Consider the following 24580-nt stretch of genomic DNA (forward strand, 5'->3'; position numbering starts at 1 on the left):
AACTCTTTTTGTGATTTTTTTCTTTCTTAAAGTCTCTTCCATAAAGTCAGGGCTGCTACTTAAAAAGGTCTCTCTAGCTATTATGGGAAAAGCTATTAAAACATCAAGATTATGGTCACCATAAAGCTGAATAGAAGAATGAAATTTTGAAATTAGTATTAGCCAAAAAATGGGGATCATTTATCATTTTTAATAAGAACAGTGTGGTACAATACACTATTATTTTTTTATAGGCTTTACTAAAAGTTACCGAGATTAATCCAATCTTTAATGATTCCTATAATTTCTATATTATCACCTACTATGTCACTTTCAAGTTGGACAGGAGGGGACTGTTTTTCAATGTGAAACAAAAGATTTGCAGCATTTCCTATAAATCCTGATGGACAAAAATTAGTCTTCATTATGCATGGCAAGAAACAGATATGAAATTAAGGAAATGAAGAAAATCCTCCCTTCGTAATAGTCCCAAGCAACGCAAACTATAATTGCCGTAGTACAGCATTTTGGAAGAGCAATACTGAATTTTGAGACATTTTGAAATGAAAGATGAGGCTCATCCCGGTATGTTATAAACAACGACAATTTAAGTCCAGAGATGGTGAATACAGACAGCTCCATGAGTGAGGTTTGGACTTCCCTTGATCATCCAGTTCCATACAATTATGACTGCTTTTTCATTTTTTTCAAATGCAGTTTATTCTTCAGTCTGGGAAGCGTTGAAGTTTTGCTGCCTGTCTCCTCCATACCTTTGCTTTCCACATCATAGATGGGGCCCTGCCAGATACAGCCGACAGCAATAGAGAAGTCGCGGGAAGATTTTTCTGGAAAGAAGCTACTCCCTTCATCCCTCACCTACTGCAGAGCAACTGGTGCCACTGAGGAACCGCATGCACCGTTATGTTTTCATCTGATTTAGTACAGACACATGTTCCTTGGCTCTTACTGTGTGTGTTACTGTCCGTGCCTGCCACTACCCGGCTTTCCATTAGAGAAGCGGGATGGATGCGTGAGCCCGGCCCTTCGCCTTCCAGCATTTGCTGCACTCCAGGCTAGGAAGTGCCAAACGTTCATGCCTGCTACTTATTTTATGTATTCAGATACTGTAATAACATTTTGCTGTACAAAACCCCAACCATACCCTATATTCCCCCCATCCAGTTCATAAAAGCCGCTGACATCGCAACGCCACCTTTAGGTCTGGCCTAAACATAATTTTAGCTTGTGCAGAAATAGGATAACGTTGCCCTGAATGGAGCGAGGGGAGAACCTGGCCGTCTGCAGCTTCAGTCGCCCGCGATGAAGCCTGGTGCAAGACTTCAGCCTGGCAGAACGTGCCTGCGGTACCAACTCAGCACACGGAGCTCGCGGCCCGTCAGTACCACCTTGGTACACCTCTGTGACTGCACCCTGCGACGGGCTTGAGTGGGTAATGTCTCTGTGAAGAGCAATGCTGTATAAACTTCACGACAGACCGATTTTTGGTGAATAATTTGTAGACTTCTCTTTTCTTTTGCTTTGATTGCTTGCATTCCTTGGCGTTCAAATTTCTCTTAAGTGGTACTAACAGGGTGTTTTGATGGTTACGGTAAATTTGGGCAATGATAAAGCATAACTGATTATCTGATGAGTGTCCTGTGAATTCATTCTGTATTCTCATCTCGCTCACTAAATTTTGCTGACTGCTTGTAGGGGATATTCACAATTACAAATTTCACTCCGATTTGATTAAGCAATCAACATCCACACTCCCATGAATAGCATAACACAAGCCAGAGAGGAGGCTCAACACACCATAACACTCTGTCTGAGAATGCACTGGGGAAGAGGAAAGGGTTATCAGGGAAAGACAAATCCCTGGCACAAGGTACCATGTATGCGGCCCTACCCAAAGCCCTGAAGCTCCTCTCTACCCGTACCGGTTGTCTGCTGGCAGCTGCACTGCGGTTTCTGGAGTATTTGACCATTTTTCTCTTTCCCAGTTTTATTTTAATAGTAAAGCCACATGAATTATGCACTGCGCACATTTTTTTTTTGTGGGCCTACAGACTATTTCGTTGCCCTGCTAGCACTTTGGATCAATTTTTTATCTTCTCTTCTTAAATAATTGCAGAATAATTTAAAGGAATCAACCTGGATGCAAACACCACTCGGTAATTCTCCCTTTGACTCTGTGCTCTGCCCTCTCCCTCACGCAGGGCTGCCCAACTACATAACACCACCACAGCTTCTGTGCCTCGAATGTGAGTTTCAATAGGAAGAATAATGAAGAATGAAGAAGATTAATCTAAAGTTAATAATTCATTTTTGGATGAACCCTTGTTATGCTAAACCTGATGATGCAGTTACTCAGCAGCCAGCCAACTGTTTGCACACAAAGAAATATGCTGTCCTTGCCAGATGGGATGGGAAAAAAACCACGTGCCCTTCATCTTTGCTAATATTAGTGAATCAGTTTGCAGAATTTAACTTAGAACAGTATGAAAGTGCCACTAGTCACAGTTGTCAGAGGTAACATGATGGGTGATGATGGGAATCATTATAAAGATGTGAAATCATGGAAGGCAACGAACAGACTTTGAGAGGTCATCTCTCCAACCTGAGGCATGATAACTATGACATTGATGAGGTTTTTCAAACTTTTTCTTACAAGCCTCCAATAATGACAGTGTATGACTGTCATGGTTTAACCCCAGCTGGCAACCAAGCCCCACAGAGCCGCTCGCTCACCCCCACCCCCCCAGTTGGGTGGGGGAGAGAATCAGAAGGGCAAAAGTGAGAGAACTCGTGTGCTAAAAGAACAGTATAATAATTACAATTAAATATAATAATAAAAAATAACGATGATGATGAAAAGGAAAACAACAAAAAGAGAGAGAAACAAAACCCAGGAAAAACAAGAGGTGATACCGCTTACCACCCACTGATGGACACCCAGCCCATCCCTGAGGAGCAATCATCACCCCCTGGCCACCTCCCCCCAGTTTATATACTGGGCATGACGTCACATGGTATGGAATATCCCTCTGGCCAGTTGGGGTCAGCGGTCCCGGCTGTGCCCCCTCCCCTCCCGCCTTCTTGTGCCCCCGGCAGAGCACGGGGAGCTGGAAAGTCCTTGCCTTAGCGTAGGCACTGCTCAGCAACAACTAAACCATCAGTGTGTCGTCAACATTATTCTCACGCCAAACCCAAACCCCAGCACTGTACCAGCTGCTGGGAGGAAACTTAACTCCATCCCAGCCAAAACCAGGACAACTTCCGATAAGGTCTAACAGGGCGCAACACACACCACTGGAGGAATGGGACTGTACCACAGGCTGCACTGCTGGCATTGCCTAACCATGCACTAACGCTAACGGCAAGTGGCCCCTTTCTGCTTGGGGGGGGTTAAACATTCTTGTAAATGTGTTTGTAGGTGCTGGTTTATGGCATGTACATTAACAAGCCAGAAGTGTGTAAGAATGAGGAAAATGTACAAATCAGCCAATTTCTGTGTCAGACTCATCCTAGCAGCAATTTGCGATGTGTGTAGGGCTGTAGTTGCTTCCCAGTCCCTCGACTCCACGCTCACACAGTATGTAGAGCTTCATGTATAGGTAATTAAAAAGGTAAAAGGTCTTCATTACCTGAAGCCTAATCAATAATCGCCTCTATCTGCTGCATCTCCATTTTTCTGTATCTCTAAAACAGTTAAATATTTGATGGCTGTACACAATTGACCTGGCTTATCTCTTGCAAACAGCTTCCAGCCCCAGTCAATGGCTGGCTACGCCAGCTGCCGTGGCACTGGGAACATTAATGACTACTGCACCGTGCCATCGGGGATTTTGACGAAATTTCAACTTGAAGTTCCCTCAGGGAGAAAAATCAACAGCAGCCTTTATCTACGACTCAATGGAAAATGTTATGAGATGGAGAGCTCTGTGCTCTTGTATTTACTACAGTTAAATACACAAACCTGTTTCAAAAATGTCTGGTGGGCAGCAGATACCCTCCCGCACCCCCACCGATCTAGCAGGCAGGCTGGCAGGTTTTGGAAGAAACTATATGTTTTTTTTGTCTGATAAACTTTGTAAACTCTCTTACAGAAATTTACAGCTCAGCCTGACTTGCCTGAAAAGAAAACCAACAACCCAACCCAATCTGGTATTGTCAGAAGGTCTTACGATACCTTTGGGGAACCAGGTTCAGTGTTTACTGAAACTGGTGAACCTTGCTCAGGATTAGATTTGATGCCATTCAGTTTCATGCACCTCTGGTTTAAATTTAAATTTTTGGAGTCAGGCTCAACCCAGTAGTGACTCAGCTGCTCTTGGACTCTGTGGAAAGGGCCAGTTCCCCCAGCCATGCCCCTTTCCAACGGAGATGCAACCTTGAATTGCATCAACCAAAGATGACGCTCCAGACACTCGAAAAGTTGGGTTGCTGGGCCCACCAAGAGAGATACTGGTCCGCTGAAGAAGAGATTTATGAACGGAAAGCCTGTTTCTGCTAAGGAATGGGAAATTATCAGATGGGCAATCCTGGAATGAAAGACCAGCATGCCTGGGATAAAGGAGGTCCCACGTGCAGACGTGGCAGCTGATTCACGGTGAAATAAAGGTTATGGAAAAACGTTACCAAGTGTGCAATGTATTGTGCCATGTAACTACATCAATCCAACCTTAAAAAAGAGCAACGATGCAGAAAGCACTCACAAGTGGGTAAATAGCTATATATTTTTGCTACAACTTTTACCCCTACTAATCATGCAACACTGTACTTCTGGGAGCCAGGAGACTCATGCTTGGTCTCCTGTGACACTGATTCAAGACTAGATGATCTCACAGCTTTTCCCACTGAGCAATGTATAGACTTGTATGATGCTCTCTCTCTGTTTCTAAGTTGATTTCAATGAGGAAATTTTAGGTATAAAAAAAAAAAAAAAAAGAATAGTAGTTTGATATGGTCCACAGAGTGGCATCAACATCCTTCCAAAGAAACACTCATCTTCACCTGACAGCCAGAGATTAAGTACCTCTGTGGCAGATGCTGTCAGTGGCAAATGGAAAGGAAAGAGAGGAGAGATTGGCCAGAAAAAAAGATAAAGGGGGCTGGACTGAAGGTGCTAATTACTTATGGGCAAATATAAAATGAGAATAAATACGCTGTAAGCTGGGCACGTGCATAAACGATGCTTACACTGATTTTTAATTCTGCACTGTATTTTTGCCCTGTGAGATTCAGTTGTGCTTCCATTTTCCAGGCCTGTTCTACATAAAGTGCTACACATATCACCTTAAGGAATGACTCACAGATTTAATCCGTCAGTTTGTTTTCTGTTTAAAGTCAGAGAGAGTTAGCCTAAAAATCTTTTTTTTGTTGTTGCTGTGTGCTTGCTTCAGTAAAGCTAAAAGTCCCTGGGCTTGTTTTAAAACATATTTCAATGTGACCTAGCTAATCCTCTAATACCAGCTCTCACTACCTTTGATCAGCCTCTTACTGTAGCTATAAGAGATTAGATCAAACCTTTAAAAGAAAGTTAGTTGGTTGTGGAGAATTTTCTTACTGCAGTGAATTAATATTATGGTCAACTCCAAGGTTGCAATATCTGGCCAAGCAGCATGGTGGTATGTCCTTTAGGGGAGGTCTCTGCATGGACAGGCACTGCTACGTGATGCCGTGGCGCTTGCCTGTAGTACATTGGAAAAAAACCGTTCTGTTCACATACTTGAGAGCTAAACGGTGTTGTGATAAATACCAGCTGAAAACAACATCACGGTTGCACATTTAGACATCTGTATCAGACAACAGAAAATGCCAAACCCAATACCTCGGTTTATTTTCCAACAATAAAATACCACCCCTATAGGAAGCAGTGCTCACGCAGCCAGGACTATTGACTTACACGAAGCAATATATGCATTCAGGGATCTGGAAACCCAAATTTGATTGCAAAAATGGAGATACATCAATGCTGTGTTTGGGTCAACAAGGCACTTTCTGCTGTGACCATCTCAAGGGAGCTGAAAGTAGATCAGCCTCCCTGGCCACCTCCGAGAGCTTCGTCTGAAGGGGCCAGCTAAGGCTGGGTTTGGAGGGTAAGGCGGGTTGCAAAGCGGTTAGCAGAGCCTGGGGGGCAGACTTAGCTCTCTATTTTATAAAGAGATCACAAGGTGTTACAACTTTTGATAAATGCCTATTGACTGAATCCTGTCAAATGACAGATTTCACTCATCTTTAGTCAGCCCCTGCCGGCTCTACCCCCTTTCAATACCATTTCAATCTTCATTTAGTGGCGACTGCAACTGAACAGGGGAATAAACCACATGACTAACTCGCAGATGATTTCTTTTTAAAGATGTCATGAGCTGTCACTGATAAATTAAAAATCCATTAATGTCATGTTCCTTATTATTTTGGTATTTCCAAGGTCTTTACTGGAGAGTCGAGCCTCTTCCCTTCGAGTTCTCCAGGAGGGCAGTGCGCGTCGCAAACCCCAGACATCCTACCTCACTGCCTGTCCGTGACAGCCCAGCTGGGGCACGAACGTATAATGGTAGGTGGTTGGTAGAAAGCTTGCAGCGGTGCCAACACCGAAGGAGATAAATGACATATGCCAGTTGAAAATTTGGGTCTGAACGCCGGTGCCAAAGCCTGTTCTCGACCACAACCTTATTTTGCAACTCCTACTCACAAAACTCATCCGTGCTGAAAGGAGGCAGATCACATACATCAACTCCGGTGCTTAAACTAGTGTCCATCTAAAATGAGCTTAGCATTTGTGTTACTGGAAGTGTTCATAATTTCATAAATTTCTCAATTAAAACAGTGCTGCATGTTCTCTGTGCTGTCAGAAACATCAAGCTGAAGCATTCCCAAATTAGCGAAGAATTTGTCCTCATCCCTTATCCTCAGATATGTTGATCAACTTGTGCACAAACTGAATCAGCAGTTTTAGAGAAAGGATTATGTCAGATTAATTTTAATCTAATCCATTTCTATCTCCTGAGAAGCTTTTTACTTCTTGCTTTTAATAATTTAAACAGTGACTGCGGCATAGTATAAAAAATAAATGATGGGAGATGCACTGTAAGTGGAAGTTACAACTCTCATTCACTTCTTATTTAAATGAGAGTTTCACATACCTGATTTTAAGTTTAATGAAACCCAATTTTGCTGAACCGCAATAACCTTCAACATGTGGAACCAGACGCAGAAGAATTACGCTCTCCTGCAGCTCCCAGAGCTGGCGAGAAAGCCCCATGTCTGACTCACCCGCTCTCCCTAACGCTGCGAGGGAAAGAGATGGCTCCAGTGAATTTTGGGCTGTCAAAAAGAGATGCTGCCAGGCTGCTTTGATCCGGCTGCAGGTTTCAGGAGGGTCACTCCACTTCTTGCGAGCGGAGGACCTCGCCTTGGAGTGACGCTGCAAGGCACTAGGAATTGGCAGGTTTGGGGAAGTTATTTTCTGGTTTGTGGCCTGAGATAAGTCACTTGGAGGCTTTTCGAGCTCAACAGCTTATGCTCTGGAAACCACTTTTACAACACTGACACTTCTTTGGACGTGGGAATTTGACTGCTGTGTGGGGACAGGTGAGCGTCAGTCACTAAGAAGAGGAGAAATTGCTAACAGATTCAGATATTTTTGATGCCACACTGTTTGCTCTCCCTGCGGTCTTCTCCATCCCGCACACATCTCCAACATGCACACTGCATCCTCCTCCAGTGAGCGATACCTAGACAAACCCTGTTTGAATTTCACTTTTTCCTGTTGCAGGAAAGGCACCTGTGAGCTGCTGAGCCCCAGCTCGTGAGGAACACCACCCTGAGGCAGCGTTTTCCAGTTTGTTCAGAAACTGAGCCATCCCTCCGCCATTGCCCTCACCCTGCAAGCAGAACTGACCACGCACGACACAGTTTAACTCCTGCCCTGTGACCCAGAGAGGTCATACCACATTTGCCAGTGCTGACCCCACTGCCACACCACTGACTACTGCTAATGCAAAATACTTCTCTGACTCTTCTTTTTCTTTCCCAGCTCTAAGGGACAGCTTACCTGCTCGTATTTTTGCTCCAACCTTTGAGCCAATCCATGAAAGGCTGCTCAGTGACCTTGCAGCATTTTGATAAATAGTTGAACCAACTTGCAACCAGCTTAGCAGATTTTTTGCTTGGTTTCCCCGAGAAATGAAACTTTTACAACCACGTTGCCCACCCATCTGTGAGATACTCCTCTCTAAATTAGCTTCTCACTAATTGGAACCAAATCTGACCAAGCAGCACAGGCTTACAAAGACATTAAGATAGGAGAGAAAGAGGTGAAACTATTAATGCCTCAATAAGGAGAAGGCAGGGGTAGTTCAGCACTTTGGCATTCTGCTTGGCAAGAGGCAACTGCCCAGTCCTGGGCATATGGGTTGTGCAAGAAGACCATTTTTAAAGAGCTCTGGGCATAGCACACCGGAAGAAACTGTGGGAAAATAAAGCGTGAATATTAAGGTTACTGTAGTGAGGAGGGGTGAGGACATAACACATTCCAGGTTGCCGGCTGTGTAAGAAATATGGCAGAAGGAGCGCTGTCATCCTAACAAATACAGAAAAATAGTAGAACTGCTAGGATTCAACTTTCCATTCTTCTAAAGATTTCATATTAATGGGAATGCACCATAAGAATAAGATCTGGTACCTAGAAGCTGATTTAACACTATGGGGAACATGTGCTTCAAGGCTCTTGCCCAAAGCCATTCTGAACTGGCCACGCAGCAGAAACACTAGATGCATTCACACAGCAGCAGAAACACTGCAGAGGAGGCAGAACAGGCTGATGCTGCCTGGACGAGAATGAAATAATCCCCTGCTTTTAGGTAGACATCAGGTGGAAATGTCCTCGGCCTCTTTGGCTATGTGCTGTTTCTACAGTAATTCCTTCCCTTTCCATTACTTCTTTCAAGGTTGACTGTTTTCTTAAGTTTTAATATAATCTCTGCTTAACGTTGACTGTAAGGGCACCAAAGGAGAGTATTACAAATGTTTGTCCCCGTTGTTACAACACCGGCTCTAAACGCTTCTTAATAATGTATTAATGCTTCATAAGTGACAAATGAAAAGGCAGCGTGACGGTTTTCGAAGAAGAGAGAGAAAGAACTGTAAGGTCGGCACTGCAGGATGGGGAGTAAAAGGGCACAAATACTTGACAGCAACTGAAAAACCCCTGTTCCAAAGCAGCCCCTGCCGAGCAGCACTGCTCGGGGGCGAAAGCCCCATACGTTGATCCTCTGATGGTATGAAAACGCCCGATAATCGCCTTTTTCCTTCTGTGCTCTTCTGATTAGTTTTCCCAGCTTTTCTCCCCTTCCTCCTTGTACTATGCAGCGGGGGCTGTAGAAGCACGAGAGAATACGGGATGACATTTGTGTGATAGATTATTTACGAGACCGACCCCTCAAACCATTCATCACGTAATAGAGGCCATCAGCTGTACTTACAGCCAAAACATCTTCACTGTTTCCAGCCCATGAAGTGCCCATCATCACTTTAATAAAAAAAAAAAAATAAAGGAGGGAAAAACTGACCAGATGAGCAAGCACGCACTAATCATTCTGCTGCAGAGCACAGAAGTGGTCTTAGCACCACTGTAATCAGTAAAGTGCTTTCTGAAAACACATCTGGTGTCTACACTTCACTACCTACCGTACAGCACGAAAGGCTGAGATTGAGATGAAATCAGAATTGCCATCTCTTCTGTCAAATGCTAAAATTTAGTTAGTTCTACTTGATTAAGCTGTGCAACAGAACTAAAAGTTCTCCTAGCTACTGGGGGAAAAAAAATAAGGCAGGAGAGAACGAGAAAACCTGAACACATCCATTATGTGAAAAGATGTGAGAATAATTCTCTGTCAACATTTCAGCTCACAGACACAGACTACACGGCTGTGTTTCCAACAGGAGTGATGGCATCAGATGGGAAAGAGTTATTTGAACAACCGAGCTTTAACAAATGCCCTCCTGCTTGGGAAGATGGACTTCTGCAAGCGCACTGAGAACACGGGCACTGCAGGGAGACAGAAAACTTATTTTCCTTTCGCTCTTGCCTTTGTTCAGCCAGAGACGTGGTTCCCAGACGCTCGGGAAGGTCGCCTGACTCTGCAGCAAGGAGCAGAAGGACGAGGTGTCCAGGGAACTGAAGTTCAGGACTGGGAATCACATTGGGAAGGTTCAGTTCCTGGGTCACCAGGAACGTCGTTAGCGGCCCCAAGCAAGTGGGCAGGAGGAGACATGTCCTGTAGAAACATCATCACGTTTCCACCTGCATATCTAAGCACTTTGCTATCTAAAAAAGCTGTCACTGGCTTATTTCTTCCACAGATTACTGAGATAAATTAGGAGTGAGATTAAATGCTACAGATGTGGTGGGAGGTGATAGGGGCTACAGACAGAGAGGTCTCAGAATGAGACACACCTCTAGGGAATGCAAAGGAAACATGAAATTTAAATAATCAAGTAACTAAGAGATCATTTTCACTGGTTCTCTGTGTACATCCACCATTTCTCACAGCACTTGGAAATCTCAATCTCTAACTCTATAGGGTTTTCCCATGAGGACAGGAAGGCAAATGTCATGAGAACATCGTGTATATAGATCTTTCTAAAGCGGAACCAAGAGAAAATCGTGTGTGTGTGTGTGTGTGTGTGTGCAGGGGGAGTGAAGGAAACCCTAAGGCCAGTTCATTTATCTTCCCAAACAAGGGAGGGGGAAGGATTTAAGGATTTACAGACTTGTTTGCTCTGCATGCTTATGGGTGTGCTACCAACCCATCAGGTGAAACGTGCATACCTTTCCAGGACTGTATTTTTTAAATCTCTAGACTCACAGTGAAATGCCAGGGATGTTAGAAGGTATTTGAAAACCATAGTTGTTAAAATATTAACTAACACTGCCCTGACTAGCAAATAAATCTAGTAAAAGTGGCAGCAAAATGACTCGGTTCCCACAAACTTAAACGAAAAGAACTATTTGGCACAAAGGGATATTTTGGTCTTAAAGTTTGGAGATAAAGTTGAAAGGACAGTGACCTCCAAATACTTCCCAGGCATATCCCCTATGGAAAGCATCTCATATTCAGAGCTCTGAGAAACACAAGCTTAATTTTTTTTGAGTTTGTTTTGTTTTTTTGGACTAACTTTATCTTGCCAAATAAATACATCTTGCCAGATTTGATTAACAATACTGAAAAAACGCAGACGAGAAAAGCTAACCTGCTTCTCCCTGCAAAGCTCCTCTCAGAAGGAAAACATTCTCACCAATGCCTTCAACTGAACACTCTATTTTATGTTTTGAAATGCTTCATGGTTTCTAAATATATCTGAACATAATGAGAAGGCTCGAAAATACGATGGTATGAAACACTTTGGACAAACCAAAGGTTGTCTTCATTTATTTATTTATTTTTTTTTCGTTTCGGCCAGCAACCCCCCCAGTTGATTACTCCTGCGGCTCCTCTGAAGCACGGCAGCAGATGGTATTGATCTAGCAGGGCTTCAAAAATGTAAAGCAAGATAGCATTGTTTTTACGGCATCCGAATTATAGAGCTCACCCTAAGGCATGCCGACATACCTTAACTAGGGTCATCAAAAAATGTCATGAAAACTTTTTGATGTTCCTCCCATTTGCTAACCCGTTACTGTGATCCAGTCACTGGGGACTGCCCAGTTAACACTGCGGTAGCGGCCGGCGGCCGCGATGGTGACCCTCGTGTGTTTGTTACAGCAAAACCCAAGGCAAATTTGAGCTGAAAATACATACTTTTAGGGTTTTTCACTGTTCTCACTTGCCCATTTGAATACCTACAGCTGCTCATCATGCTGTTACACGGGCCCTGAATGCCATGTTCACTCTTACATTATTTTTTCTGTAGACCTTCACAGGTAGAATGGTTGACACATGTCCATCATTAGGCTTTTGATTAAAAAACCAGTGGAAATAATAAGGGAAAACCCTTCCTGTGCAGGGTAATTATCTTAGAAAAACTCTAACAACCCAGGTTGGTTCCTACTAGTTCTTACACTGATTTAGTGCATGTAAGTGCACAAATGGAAAGGGGGGAAAAAATTAAAAAAAAAGAACTGAAAACTTCTAACAGACAAGGCACCATAAATAAGGCAGGACTGGCTTCGGGGGCTCAGGCATCCGCTGCTCCAAGAGCAGAAAATACGACAGAAGCAAAGGTTTGATTTGCATTTATTCTGGTTTTCAGTCCAGCGACTTCCTGAGCTCCAGATGAACATTTATTTTCCAAATTTCCAGCACTCAGCAAGCCCTTCATCACAGGAGGCAATCGCATCATTATGCTGCTTAACAAAATGTAACACCAGGATGCACTGACCTGACAAAATAGTGACTCCCTGCTGAAACCATGCTGCAAGAAATACACATTTCATTTTCATCTTGGGGGACTGGGGTGGGGGGAAGCCTAGATTCATATGCTGAATGTCCTACTCATATAAACTAAAAATCGGGACAATACATGGCGATGCCCAAATCGTTCTGTGCAAGCTGCACGCAGCCCATTTTATGATGCGGAAAATACTTGTTAATCATTTGGACTCATTTTCAGAATGAATTTCTTGCAACATTTGAACAGTAGGAAGCTCTTTATTTGGCATCATTAAGGAGGGAAAAAAAAAGAAACCCTCAACAACTAATGTATGTAGGCCAACATAATTTCACTTTTAGCTGCCAGCTCTTTAAATATGGACGTTTCCAAGTAGCAAAGTATTAGAGTGAGCTACAGTTGAAAGAATAAAGGTCTGGATGCAGACTGGCTGTTTTTTTTTTTTTAGTAAAATCCACAATTTTTAAGACCAAGAGGACCGATGACACAACAGTGGACAGGAAATAATTCCCTTCTAATTTACTATTTTTCTTTTATCAAATCTCTTAAGTTAAGGGGGGGCTCTAAGCCTTGCCACTTGAGCCACCTCAAAATGGAGGAGACACTGGCTCTGAGCCCTCCTCAGACACTTGGGAAGCCTTCCCCATCAGGCAAAAATTCTTGAGCCTGCCTCTCTGACCCCCAGAAGGATATCCGGAGCTCGGTGCTCAGGAACTGGCCAGGATGTTTTTTTTCCAGGCTTCTACTATTCTAGTCAACACCCTCATCATCAAACCAACAGCTATTCTCAGATTGAATATTTTGGCTTTTTATTTTTATTTTTAGATTTCATTTGAAATGCAGATCAGAAATGAAAGTAAAAAAAAAATAAAAATATAAAAGTACTTTTTTCCCCCAGACAGCCCTATGCTTCAGCGTTGGTCATTAACGTCCCCAGGCAGTTTTTGCTGGGATGATGAAGTTAGGTTTCCTGTCCTAATCAAATCCCAAAATAAGTAATTGCATTTTCTCTCTCTTAACACCACTTGCACTTTCAATGAGATGTATTATTTTTCACTTCTAACCTGAACAGTTTTTACTGTTACACTACAACGTTAAACACTTGCAATGTTATATCCCAGCGGTGGCTATCAGGGTATTGGAAGGAACTGATCTCTACAGCTTTGCTTTGCAAACACAGCCTTGGACCCTGGGGATGGAAGCTGCCCATGAAACACGGCGGTTTTCTGACATGCAGCTACTTCCCAGTGATATCTGATATCCTCTTATGAACCTCCATCTGCCCAGAGCTGGAACAGGAGATAGCTGTGGTAATTGTGCAGTGACTGCTAGAGACCAAATAGCTTCGATTACACTGGGAGACATGCAGTTGGCGAACAGAAATGCGATGCACATGGCTGAAAAGCATTAACTCTGCAGTTGCGACTCTTAAAACTCATCCTTTGGTCTAACCTTAGCCAGAAGGGAAAGTAAAAGAAAATATTGCCACAGAGAAGATGAATTCCTGCAAAACAAGGGTCTCAGTCTGAGTTAACTGGACCTATTTTGACTTTCCATTAAATACTTTCTATGCAAACCAGAAAACAACAACCGGCATAACTCCAGCCCAGCTTAGTTACAAAATTTTAATAGTATCAATTTAGACTAATTGTGGATCTGGCTACAATTAACATCGTTTTCTAGCTGGAATAGAGCAGGTCATAGATGGTGGTCATGTAGGAAGTCATCTCTCATCCAAACGACTGAAGGAAATAATTACCCTTCAGTTTTCTGCCTTTCTGGGCACCTGAAACGCGCTTACCTCCCAGGCACCATAAGATGCCCTTTCCCACCTACCGAACCCAAACTGGAAATAACGCCAACACATTTCTGGAATGTTTCTGTACCATCAGTACACAGACCCAGACCAAAACTTTCCCCTGAATCACCTGAACAAATGTACCGCAATTTCCTTCTCACTGCTAAAACGAACCACCACCAGCAGCCCCATCTCCATGCAAGGTGTTCATGCTGCAAAGATTTCCCACGGCAAAATGGACAACTCTCAGCGACCGCAGAGCGAAGCTTTGCTGAGGAGACAAACACAGACGTGCATGATTCCTGCCTCATCCCTGTGTTGTCTGCGTGCTCCCCGTGTCCCTCTAGGAGACGGAAGCCTACTCGCCTGGGGGGAGTCGGGAGGCAGCACCGCACGGCCACCAGCGCCAGCAGGAGGGGGCTGTGCGGGTGGGGTTGGCTCTTCTAACTGGCAAAGGGCATAAAACCTCAAGTCTCAGCTCTTCCTAGCAGTGCAGCTCAGTACCCAGCCTCCCTAGGCCTTCCTGAACTTGGCCCTATCCACCTTTGTGCAGCACAATTTCTTTGGGATAAGATGAGGGCAAGCACTGCTCTTCAGCTTCACATTCAGGGCACTGGAATGATGGAGGTTTAAGGATCATGAAGCATTTCTGTCCCAAATCTCCTCTTTTTTTTTTTTTTTTTTTTCCTATGGAAATGAAGATAAAAATAATGCTTCACCCCTAGCACTGCAGATTGCAAATGAGTTCCTGGCTGATTGACAACCCGTCTTCACTGGTTTTTAATACATAGCTTTGGCAGCTTCCCTTTCAGATGTGGGGATGACACCCACCTGAAGGGGCTGAGGGCCAAGCTCCATCCACGCAGAGCAGAGGGCATGAAATTTTGGGGTAGAGTTAACACTATAGGAGCCACCCTCATGAAAGTTAGATGCTGTGATAACGAGTCATTTTGTGGACTTGCTGTCACAGGTGCAAGAATCACCTTCCAGTAACGAACCTCAGAAATCTGAGAAACTGAAACTCTCATGATCATCTCTGGACTAAAAGGAAAAATGGCTTCTGAAGCCAAAAGGTGAGAGGCCCTAGCTGAATAAATTAAGCGGGTAGGTACATTTACCACAAAGCTCCTTCCTCACAGTATGTAAAAGCAAGGTCTCCTCTTGGTCTGCCCTCCAGCTGGGCAGACGCAAGCAGGAGAAGCTCCATAAGCTCTTGCCTCCTCCTATCTGAGCAACAAAAGCGGCCTAACGGCAAACGGCTCGCCAGGCAATTTTCATCCTGCTGACAAGGACAGACAGATTTCAAAGCAGGATTGCAAATTTCTTTAAAAGGGACACAGGTCCATAGAAGATGACTGCTCGTTCGTGACGTACCGAACGACCCCCCGATGAAAGAGCCAGCCGCAATGGCTGGTTGTTGACCGTGGTGGTTAGCGGCACGACACACGGCGCTTGTCGGGCACGCACGGGCCATGACCGAAATGGCATCTGGCAGGAAAAGGCAACCGACTGACTCCCTTTCTAACATTTTTTTTTAATATATAAATGTAACAGTGCAACACATGTGTTCAGGAAGTCAGCCAACGAAAGCAGGACTGGCATATTTAACACAAATTTTTGCTAAATTGAAAGAATTATGTTGTATTTTCTAAATATTTACACCATCCTCTTTGACACAAACTGCACCAAATTACTTGTTATATTGTTTATTGTAATTGGCTATTTGTAAACTCTGCTTTGAATCTGTTTGGGGTTTTTTTCCCCCTTACCAAATTTTGCCTTTGCCACTGAGAAAACACGGGCTTTCTTAGGGCCATTAATAAAAATTGCTCATAAACCTCCTCACATGAACACTGGAGTCAATGATGCCAGCCTTTGGCAGGTACCACGTGCTGCCTGAAGAGACCATTGCAGGGCAGACGCAGACAGCCGCTGTTGTGGTCTTCCCTTTCATCTCCTCGGTAACTACTTCATAACACGAAGAAAACGTGTTCTGGAGAACACCAAACGCTTTGGTGTTAAAATTCAGAAGCTATGCGAATATAATAGTCCTTTTGCTGTACTTAAAATCTTAAGAGTGAAAGGTTGCAAATATCCTCCACGTCAACGAAAGCTGACCTCCTTTCCCTCCCAACCCTCCCTCCCCTGGGTGGGTGTGCTGTGCCTTGACTCCACGCTCCCCAGGATAACGTTGATTAGCAATGTGGCTACAGAAAACACCTAGGGAATACAGAAGAGCGTGACACAAATGCCTGAAGGATTCAGGGCTGATCCAGCCCAGCTTGGCTAGATCCGAAACCTATACCCTTCGTTGAACCCCAGGCGATGCTTGATGAGCCAGTCAGCTGTCTGCAGCATATTCCCCAGATCCTCTCTGCTCAGCAGAGTCTGAGACCTGAGGCGCCGCCTGCGTCAGCGACCAAGGAACAGGGGCAACGCAAAGATATCTGCACAGCCCTGCCACGGCCCAGCATGGGGTGGGATGGATCCAGTAATTGCCATGGGTGCCGGTTTCCATAACTATATGGGGACATACATGCCATTGCCCCTGCTCTAAAGAATGAGTATAACGTGACAGGTGCAAAACCATCAAATTCCTAGATTTTAAGAGGGGATCCATCATTTTATAACACAACTATAGTGAACCCGACAGACTACATGTCGATAAGACCACTCTAACACCACAGGTTTGGGTTTTTTTTTGCCTGTCTGCTACTACAGCTTTTCCATTTCTCCATGAAGGTCAGAAATCTGCCTCTATATGAGGTGTCAGGGATATCAGTGACTGCCAAGACAGGTTATGTCCTTTCTGTGCAGCCTGTATTTCTGGACACTCAACGAGCCCCTAGTTACAGTTAATACCTGCCTCTGTGATTATAATGGATCTAAATGTATCACCAGACAAAACAATAGCACACACATGGCAAACCTTCAGGGACTTTTGGTGGCAAAGTTTCTCCACCATTCTCTCTGGACTTTCAGATTATGGTTTCCAGAAAACTAGATGTGGGTGTGAACACCAGCAGAGAACACCACGGTGTCTTCAGTATCCCTACGTAACTTGCTGGCATGTTATTTCCTCCTCTCCTACAGCACTGTCCCTTGCCTCTCCCTCCCATAAAAACAGTAGGAAGAATATGCATTGCCATTCCAGAAATAAATCACCATATGTGACCCGGACAATTGCTAATGGATTCCAAGTACCCAATGAGACAACAATAGTGACAATAAGTGCTTGAAAAAAAAATAAAATGAAAAGATGATGCACAAAAGTGGCTCTGTCAGCAATCTTCAACCTTTTTGGAGAAGACACACCCAGACTGCATACAGAAAGGCTTCTAAAAGTTGCACAAGATCTTGGCCATGTCTTCTCTCTATGCTCTTCATTGTTTTAGTTTCCATCAGTTCATCTCCTGAGTGCACACTTGCATGCAGTAAAATTAGGCTCTTCCTCTCCTCTGCATTTATACCCAACTGGAGACCTCCCAGTGCGTTCAGTCAATAGGGCCACCCAGCATGACCCACTCAGCCAGGGTCAGGCACTGCCACAGCCGCCTTCTTTAAGGTGTGACATTTTAAACTCCCTGAAATGTACCCTGAGAATGAAAACCTTGCGAATTGCCGCTGAGCGCTGAAAGCAAGAGGAGAAAACTGCTTTACCTCCAGAATGCGGTGGTGGTCCACACAGCAGCACCATGCCCTGGCCCTGGCGGACAGACACTGTGCTTCTCGTTCTGGTTTTGAAGTTCTCAAGATCTGCCAAGAGAGGAAGAACTCAGTTAAAGGGAGCCGAATGGTTGCACCTCATGAGAAGGAGAGAAGGTTCATTAGGACTTTGCTGCATGATATCGAAACAAAGCGAACATCGGCTTGCAAGGAGGGTTGGTGGGACCTGGGTGGAGTGCGGGGCAGCAGGAGGCAGGTTGCAGCAGCAGCAGCAGCAGCAGGATCCGTAAATGTCTCTGCAGGCTGCAAAGCTGCCAAGGGAGAAAAGGTGCTGGTTTACCCAGGGCAGAACACATGCCTAGAGAAAACTCCAGCAACCTGTAATGCTGATAGAGTTCTGTTCTATGAATTTACAATTACTGCCTTAACCAATCAGTTATGTTGCAACCCAGTCTGTTTCCCTTTCAGAGACTTGTTACCGATGCCCTTACAACCCCTGTGTAGGAACCCTTCCTTTCCCATAAGGAAGTCTCTTGTAATAGCGGTATGTTGGCCACACAGTGCTTCAATTAAATTCCTCCTTCCACCGCTCTCCTTTTCCTCTCCTTCAGGGGCCACGCACTGCAAAAATGCAACTCCCTCCCTTCTCTCCTTGCACACCGAATTCGAGAAACTGGTTATTAAGTGACAAGGCGACTCTCTGTGAGCCGGGCAGCGGCACCAGGCATTGATCAGCCCCGGCGGCTCCTGCGCGGGAGCACTAATACACCGACTGAATCACTTTGGTAGCTTTTCATCTTTTTCTCTCTTTTTTTTTTTTTTTTCCTTTCAGGTTAGCTGAGCCATGGTTTGGTGATTACAAACCTGTTGTCAGTGCAGTTGTGAGCCAGAGAAAACACACAGGTGATAAATATTTAACAGCAGGAACTAGTAGGAACATCATTATAAGGTTACAAGGATGAAAAATTAAGCCTTGATTTTTATCCTCTCTTGAAAATATTTTCTGGAAGCACTGGCAAGCCTGCTTAAATTAAATAAATAAAAACAGAAGTTGTCACTGCTTCACTTTAGAAACCTCCTTCATGGACCCTTCCTGCTAACGCCAAATTCAGGATGGAATCCGGACAAAAGGGGAACTACAGTGGAAGTGGCGAGTAACAATTTGTTACAGCGCCGGCAGCTGCTGAGAGACTTCCAGCACAGTTCTGTCACACCCTTACGCTGTACGTTACATCATTCCTGGGATCTTATTCTTACTTTATTTCAGTTTTTTGCATTTACAGTTTGGTGAATAAAAACTGTGGGGACTTAAAAAGCCTGCTGCGCTGCAGTGCAGTGGAATTATTTGTGAAAACAAAACTAGTCCGAGCCTGCCACCCTCCCACCTTTCTTCTGGCCAAGTCCATGGGCAGAAGCAACGCCTCCCGAACCCAGGGGGTGCTGCCGTCTGCACTGGGTGCCGAGGCCCTTGCATTATCACACCCTTTGGGCAAAACGGGTTCATGCAGGAGGTTCAAAACTACACCTGAGTTTAAAACCGGCCCAAATTTAACCTGGGTATCCATTTAACAGCAGGATCACCCGCGTGAGCTGTTTGTTCAGACTCTGTGTAGGTACAGGGAGACAATAAAGCACGGAGTTTCCCAGCCTCAGATCACAGTCTGAGTCTAGAGCTTTGAGCAAGGCGATTTTCTTTGTCCCTCTGTCTTTTTTTGGCCTAGGAAAAAAGGCAGAAGGAAACCAAAAGAAAACCCATTACTGATGAAAAGAGAGAGGGATCATTTTTCTGGCCTAAGTTCTACAAAAGAGGTGGAACGGCTCTTTTCAGGAACCACTATTACACTCCTCTGGTCACCTGCCAGTTGCATAGGCTTAAATATATTTTGACTGCATACACGCACAAGATTGGATCATATCCTCACCAAGGACAGTTGCATAGGGAATAATAGCCTAAAATCAAAATGATGCCTGGAGGAATACATGCGGTATTAGGAAACATTTTTACATTAATATTCTTTCCAATAAATGAAAAGGTAAAGTAAAAGCAGAACAAGACCCAGTCACCAAAGCAGATGCTTTATATACATGGATATACACGTATACACATATAGATGCACTAGAAAAAAATTGCAAAGTATTTCTAAGAGTCTCAAATTATATATAACGGAAGTTTATTCGTATCTCTATTTAGCTATTTATGTCTTCCTCCACGTTGACAGCACACATTGTGCCATATGCATATACATACATATGCACAGAAAACTTTTCAGAGATTATATAGAATTCACTTTTCAGGCCTGAATCCTAAAAAAAGCCATAAGCAGGTCTGCTTTGGAACGTTTGAAGGAAAAACTGCATCAACTCTGAGCCTGTGTGTTTAAGCCTAGTGCTCTAGGGAATTCTTCTGTTAATCACAGGGGAGGGAATGGAAAAGGTCTTTCATTACCAATAATAAGAAACAGCCACCTGCTTGGTGACCCAGCAGCTCTTCATTATGACAGTATGGAGATAAAGTGCACAACTCAATAGTTTAAATGCAAATCCAGTCCTCTAACTTTTTTTTTTGCGAGGAAATAACAACCCTATTTGTTGACAAAACAGATAGCTATATATATGACAAGAAAAGTATGGCTATCCAGAAAAGAATCATAGAATCATTAAGGTTGGAAAAGACCTCTAGGATCATTAAGTCTAACCATCAGCCCAACACTACCATGTCGCCTAAACCATGCCCTGAAGTGCCGCGTCTACACGTCTTTTAAATACCTCCAGGGACGGTGACTCCCCCACCTCTCTGGGCAGCCTGTGCCAGTCTCTCACCACTCTTGCAGTGAAGAACTTTCCCCTCATCTCCAACCTAAACCTCCCCTGACGCAGCCTGAGGCCGTTCCCTCTCGTCCCATCACTGGTGACTTGGGAGCAGAGACCAGCCCCCCCCTCACTCCAGCCCCTCTCAGGCAGCTGCAGAGAGCGAGAAGGGCTCCCCTCAGCCTCCCCTTCTCCAGGCTAAACCCCCCCAGCTCCCTCAGCCGCCCCCCAGCACACTTGTGCTCCAGACCCTGCCCCAGCCCCGCTGCCCTTCTCTGGACATGCTCCAGCACCTCAAGGTCCTTCTTGTCCCGAGGGGCCCAAACCTGAACACAATATTCGAGGTGAAGAAGTTTCTGCTGGGATGAGCAACTAGGGAAGAATGGTCAAAATCAATTGGAGGCAGCAAACAAAGCAAAGCATTCATCACTATCATTCGTAGTGCAAACTATCAAGCTTTGAAAGTCAACTGTCAGTTCTGAAAAGCTTCATGCATGTGCTTGAAATCTGTCTCCGAGTAAACTAACAAGATTAAGATAATTATAAGACAGGCTAATGGCTCATCAAACTGATTAGGCTGATGATGTTCGTGCATTCTGAAATCCACATTTTGAATTTATTTCTGCAGTACCTAAATAGTAACTTGAATTAATAATATCATTAAAATTTTATTAATAAAAGAAACTTCATTTAAACACCCCTTTGCAATCTTTCCCAAGAAATTAGGAACAATGCTAGTGTTGCTGAAGAGTTACAAAGCACACAGATTAGTGATGTGCGGGTTCGAGAGGTCTTCCTCTGCTTTCACATGCTGTGCAAAGTGGACAAAAACCTTTCCTACAAGATTCTGCTCAAATGGGTGCAGAATATTGCCCTGAAATTTTGTACCGCTGAATTCCCCACGCACAGAGGTAAAACCACTTGCTAAACAAAAGTTAAACACACTTGCTGAAAACCACCCCCCACAGGAAGCTTTAACGCAGAAGTAGCACTCAAATGCTTCTTTCTCCATGTTTGTTATCTTCCTCCAAGGGAGACGCAGCCGTCCAGTGCCCCTCTACCCCTGCCCAGCGAGTAGGTAAGAATTTTTTTCTATACTTTTGACATTAAAAATCAATGGGACAGCAAAAGAAGAAGAAAAAAATAACCCTCGCAGCTGCAGAATGACTCTAAATTACAGCATAAATGGTTCAGCTCTATGTGTCTCCCCTGACGAGAGCATTAAGTTCCACTTTGCCTTGCCCCCAAGCCCAAAGACCCTGGCGAACATACAAGGATTTTTGTTCTTATTTGCCAATAAAAAAAAAACCAAACCCACAAAAACGCCAGAAGAGTTATTAAGCCAGCAAGCTCAATTATTTCTTGGCACGCTCACTGTTTTGGAAGAAGGTTTGAGGCAGGACTATCATACCTCCATGTTTCCCTTGATACCAGCTGTCTTTCCACTGGAAATTGGACCTGAGCAGATGTAGTTGACCTTGGAAATCTGAGGTTTGCCGGCATCCAGCTGCTGGACCTGCCACTGCACCTAAGCAGATGACCCCCACGACACGGCACGGCTATCCAGCATGCGCTGCTGTGGGACTGGCCTCTAGTCACGTTATTCTCACTGCGTCATATTTTGCCTTTTTGTTTGTTTGTTTCCTGCTGCTTCTTGTTATAGTCTTCCACGCTTTACTGTTCACCCGTTTCTCCTGCGTACATTGTCAATGAGATCACCGACTCCTGACACGAATACTTTTGCCCATATATTGGAAAAATAAACCAAACCACAACAAAACCCCCACAAGTTCTTGAAAAACAGCTGAGGATGTAGATTAAAGGAAGACAATTTCAGATTTAGGAGGGAGGCAGCGAAAGCCTTGAACGGGTCACCACGTTCTCAAACAGAAGCGAGACATTTCTGCTTTACGTGTAGAAGCACCGTCACCAGGAGACAATGCCATCTCTTGAAGCGTTTGCCAACCCAGGGGAGGGCGTAACAAAAACCTGTGGTATGAAGCTGAAGTCATGGAAACAGAGATGAGAGATTACACTTACTACGAGTGATGAGATCAGCTGCTAGAATAAACTACAACTTAGAGCAGTGGGTTCAACATCCTTGATGCCTGGAGATCAAGGCCACCTTTCTAGAACGTGTACAAACTCTAAGTATGCTTTAATCACACTTAAGCAGCCGGTTTCAAATAAGCATAAGTTGATGGAAAATACGGACCATGATAAACGGGAAGCGATTTACAGGGCCCTGCACCCATCCAGCCTTCAGATGCACGAAATGCTGGGGAGGAGGAGGAAGAGGAGGTCTGGAAGCCGGTGCGATAGTCTGGTGGCCTGATGCCTGCTCCCAGACCTGAGAGTCCCAGAGGTTTGCTTCCTGGGACGTGGCAACATAGTATGCAAGAAATCTGAAAATAATCACATTGTGATTAATTAAGTGCCCACGGGGTACTAAATACCTCATAATAGAAATAAAAGACACAGTCATTTAAGGAGTTTATAGTTAAATGTTAGACATAATATGAGGAACATTAGTAAACAGAAGAGAGAGAACAAGATGAAGGAAAACAATGCCTGGAAGTGATAAGTTCATTAAGATTTAGCATGCAGGCATCTTCGTGACTTAATTAAAGTTTTTAGGGTATAAATTGTTTCAATTACAGTGATCTATCATTGCATAGATCAAAAAAGAAAGGGGCTTTAATTTCAATAAAAATATTTATACATGAAACAAACAAAACACGACCAGAATTGAGGACTGCTTACGCCAATAGAAACTGCTTCTTGTGGGAGCCAGGATCCCCACACGTGCTTTTGGTGAAAATGCATCACCAGCTCAGGGGTTTGTGGCACTAGGCAGTACCTGACCATGAAAAAAATGCTGATCCTATTCATAGGATCGAAAAAGATAGCAGGTGCAGGAAGGATGTAGACCTTCCCTAGACAACCAAAGCAGCACACATCTTCACGAGAAATCCTAGGCCACTTGCACCAATGAATAACTCAGAGATCAGGCTTTTATTTTAAATATGTGATTTTAAGTAATCAGGATCAGAGATTTGTATGACTGTTAAGAAAAGAACACACCTGCACATTAGGTTTTGGCCTATTTAACTTGGACAATCCCTGTTTAATAAAGAATTGTCAAAACTGATTAAGAGAAACCACTGAGGAAGAAAATACTAATGCTTTCCAATTCTGGAGGCCAATGGCCTGCCAAAGCTTACTGGGAGCACACAATACCAAACCTATGACTCCTCTGAAAATAGAAAACGCTTGTATAAGCTCCAGTAACTGCTGCATGAGGTGAGGATGCGATTAGGAACGTTCTCAGTGGAGAGGAGAATACAACAGGGAGGTTTAACAGGAATGCAGACATGTTATCATGATTAACACCGTTACTCCGTCCTTAGTAATGAACGAGAGTGGGGATGCCATTTAAAATTCAGCATCTCCGCAGCAGCGATTCCAAATCAGACTTAACAGACCCATGTGAGCATAAAGCTGTATGTATATAACCTGTGAAAATACATTTATTTGTACCACCGACACTAGCAATCGCATGACTTTGGGAAAGACATTTAAGTTCTCTGTGTCAAAGTTTGCACACCTCTAAGGATGAGTACTTAAACCGTGTATCTCAAAAGAGACTTAATTAGCTAATATTTGCACAAAAAACTTGACAACTGATGCTGAGATGCACTAGAGCGCAAGATGCTATTAGGGTGCGCACACTAACACCCACCCTTTAATATGAACTTGAATGTCTTTTCTCGCATTACTAGGTTTTTCTGTAGCCTCCATTAAAACTCTGCCGTGACGTTTAGTGACACGACTTTCGCAGGTACTGGTAAGCGATGTCAGTCTGATACAGATGCTTATTCCTCAAAACCGCTGAAAAGCCCAGAAGGTGCCAACAGCAGCTGTTGATCTCAG

General features: G+C 44.0%; 1 protein-coding gene across 3 annotated transcripts in view; it reads right to left on the minus strand.

Annotated features, from left to right (window-relative positions):
• The window catches only part of LOC104047469 (contactin-4), a 353961-nt gene that overhangs the window by 90250 nt on the left and 239131 nt on the right, over positions 1-24580 (minus strand). For all 3 annotated transcript variants that reach the window (XM_064453439.1, XM_064453440.1, XM_064453438.1), the window contains one exon: positions 17834-17929. In XM_064453439.1, coding sequence (XP_064309509.1) covers positions 17834-17929 — 96 coding nt within the window. The remainder of the gene's footprint in view (positions 1-17833; positions 17930-24580) is intronic.

The sequence above is a fragment of the Phalacrocorax carbo genome, chromosome 6 (genome assembly GCF_963921805.1).
Source record: "Phalacrocorax carbo chromosome 6, bPhaCar2.1, whole genome shotgun sequence".
Classification (NCBI taxonomy): domain Eukaryota; kingdom Metazoa; phylum Chordata; class Aves; order Suliformes; family Phalacrocoracidae; genus Phalacrocorax; species Phalacrocorax carbo.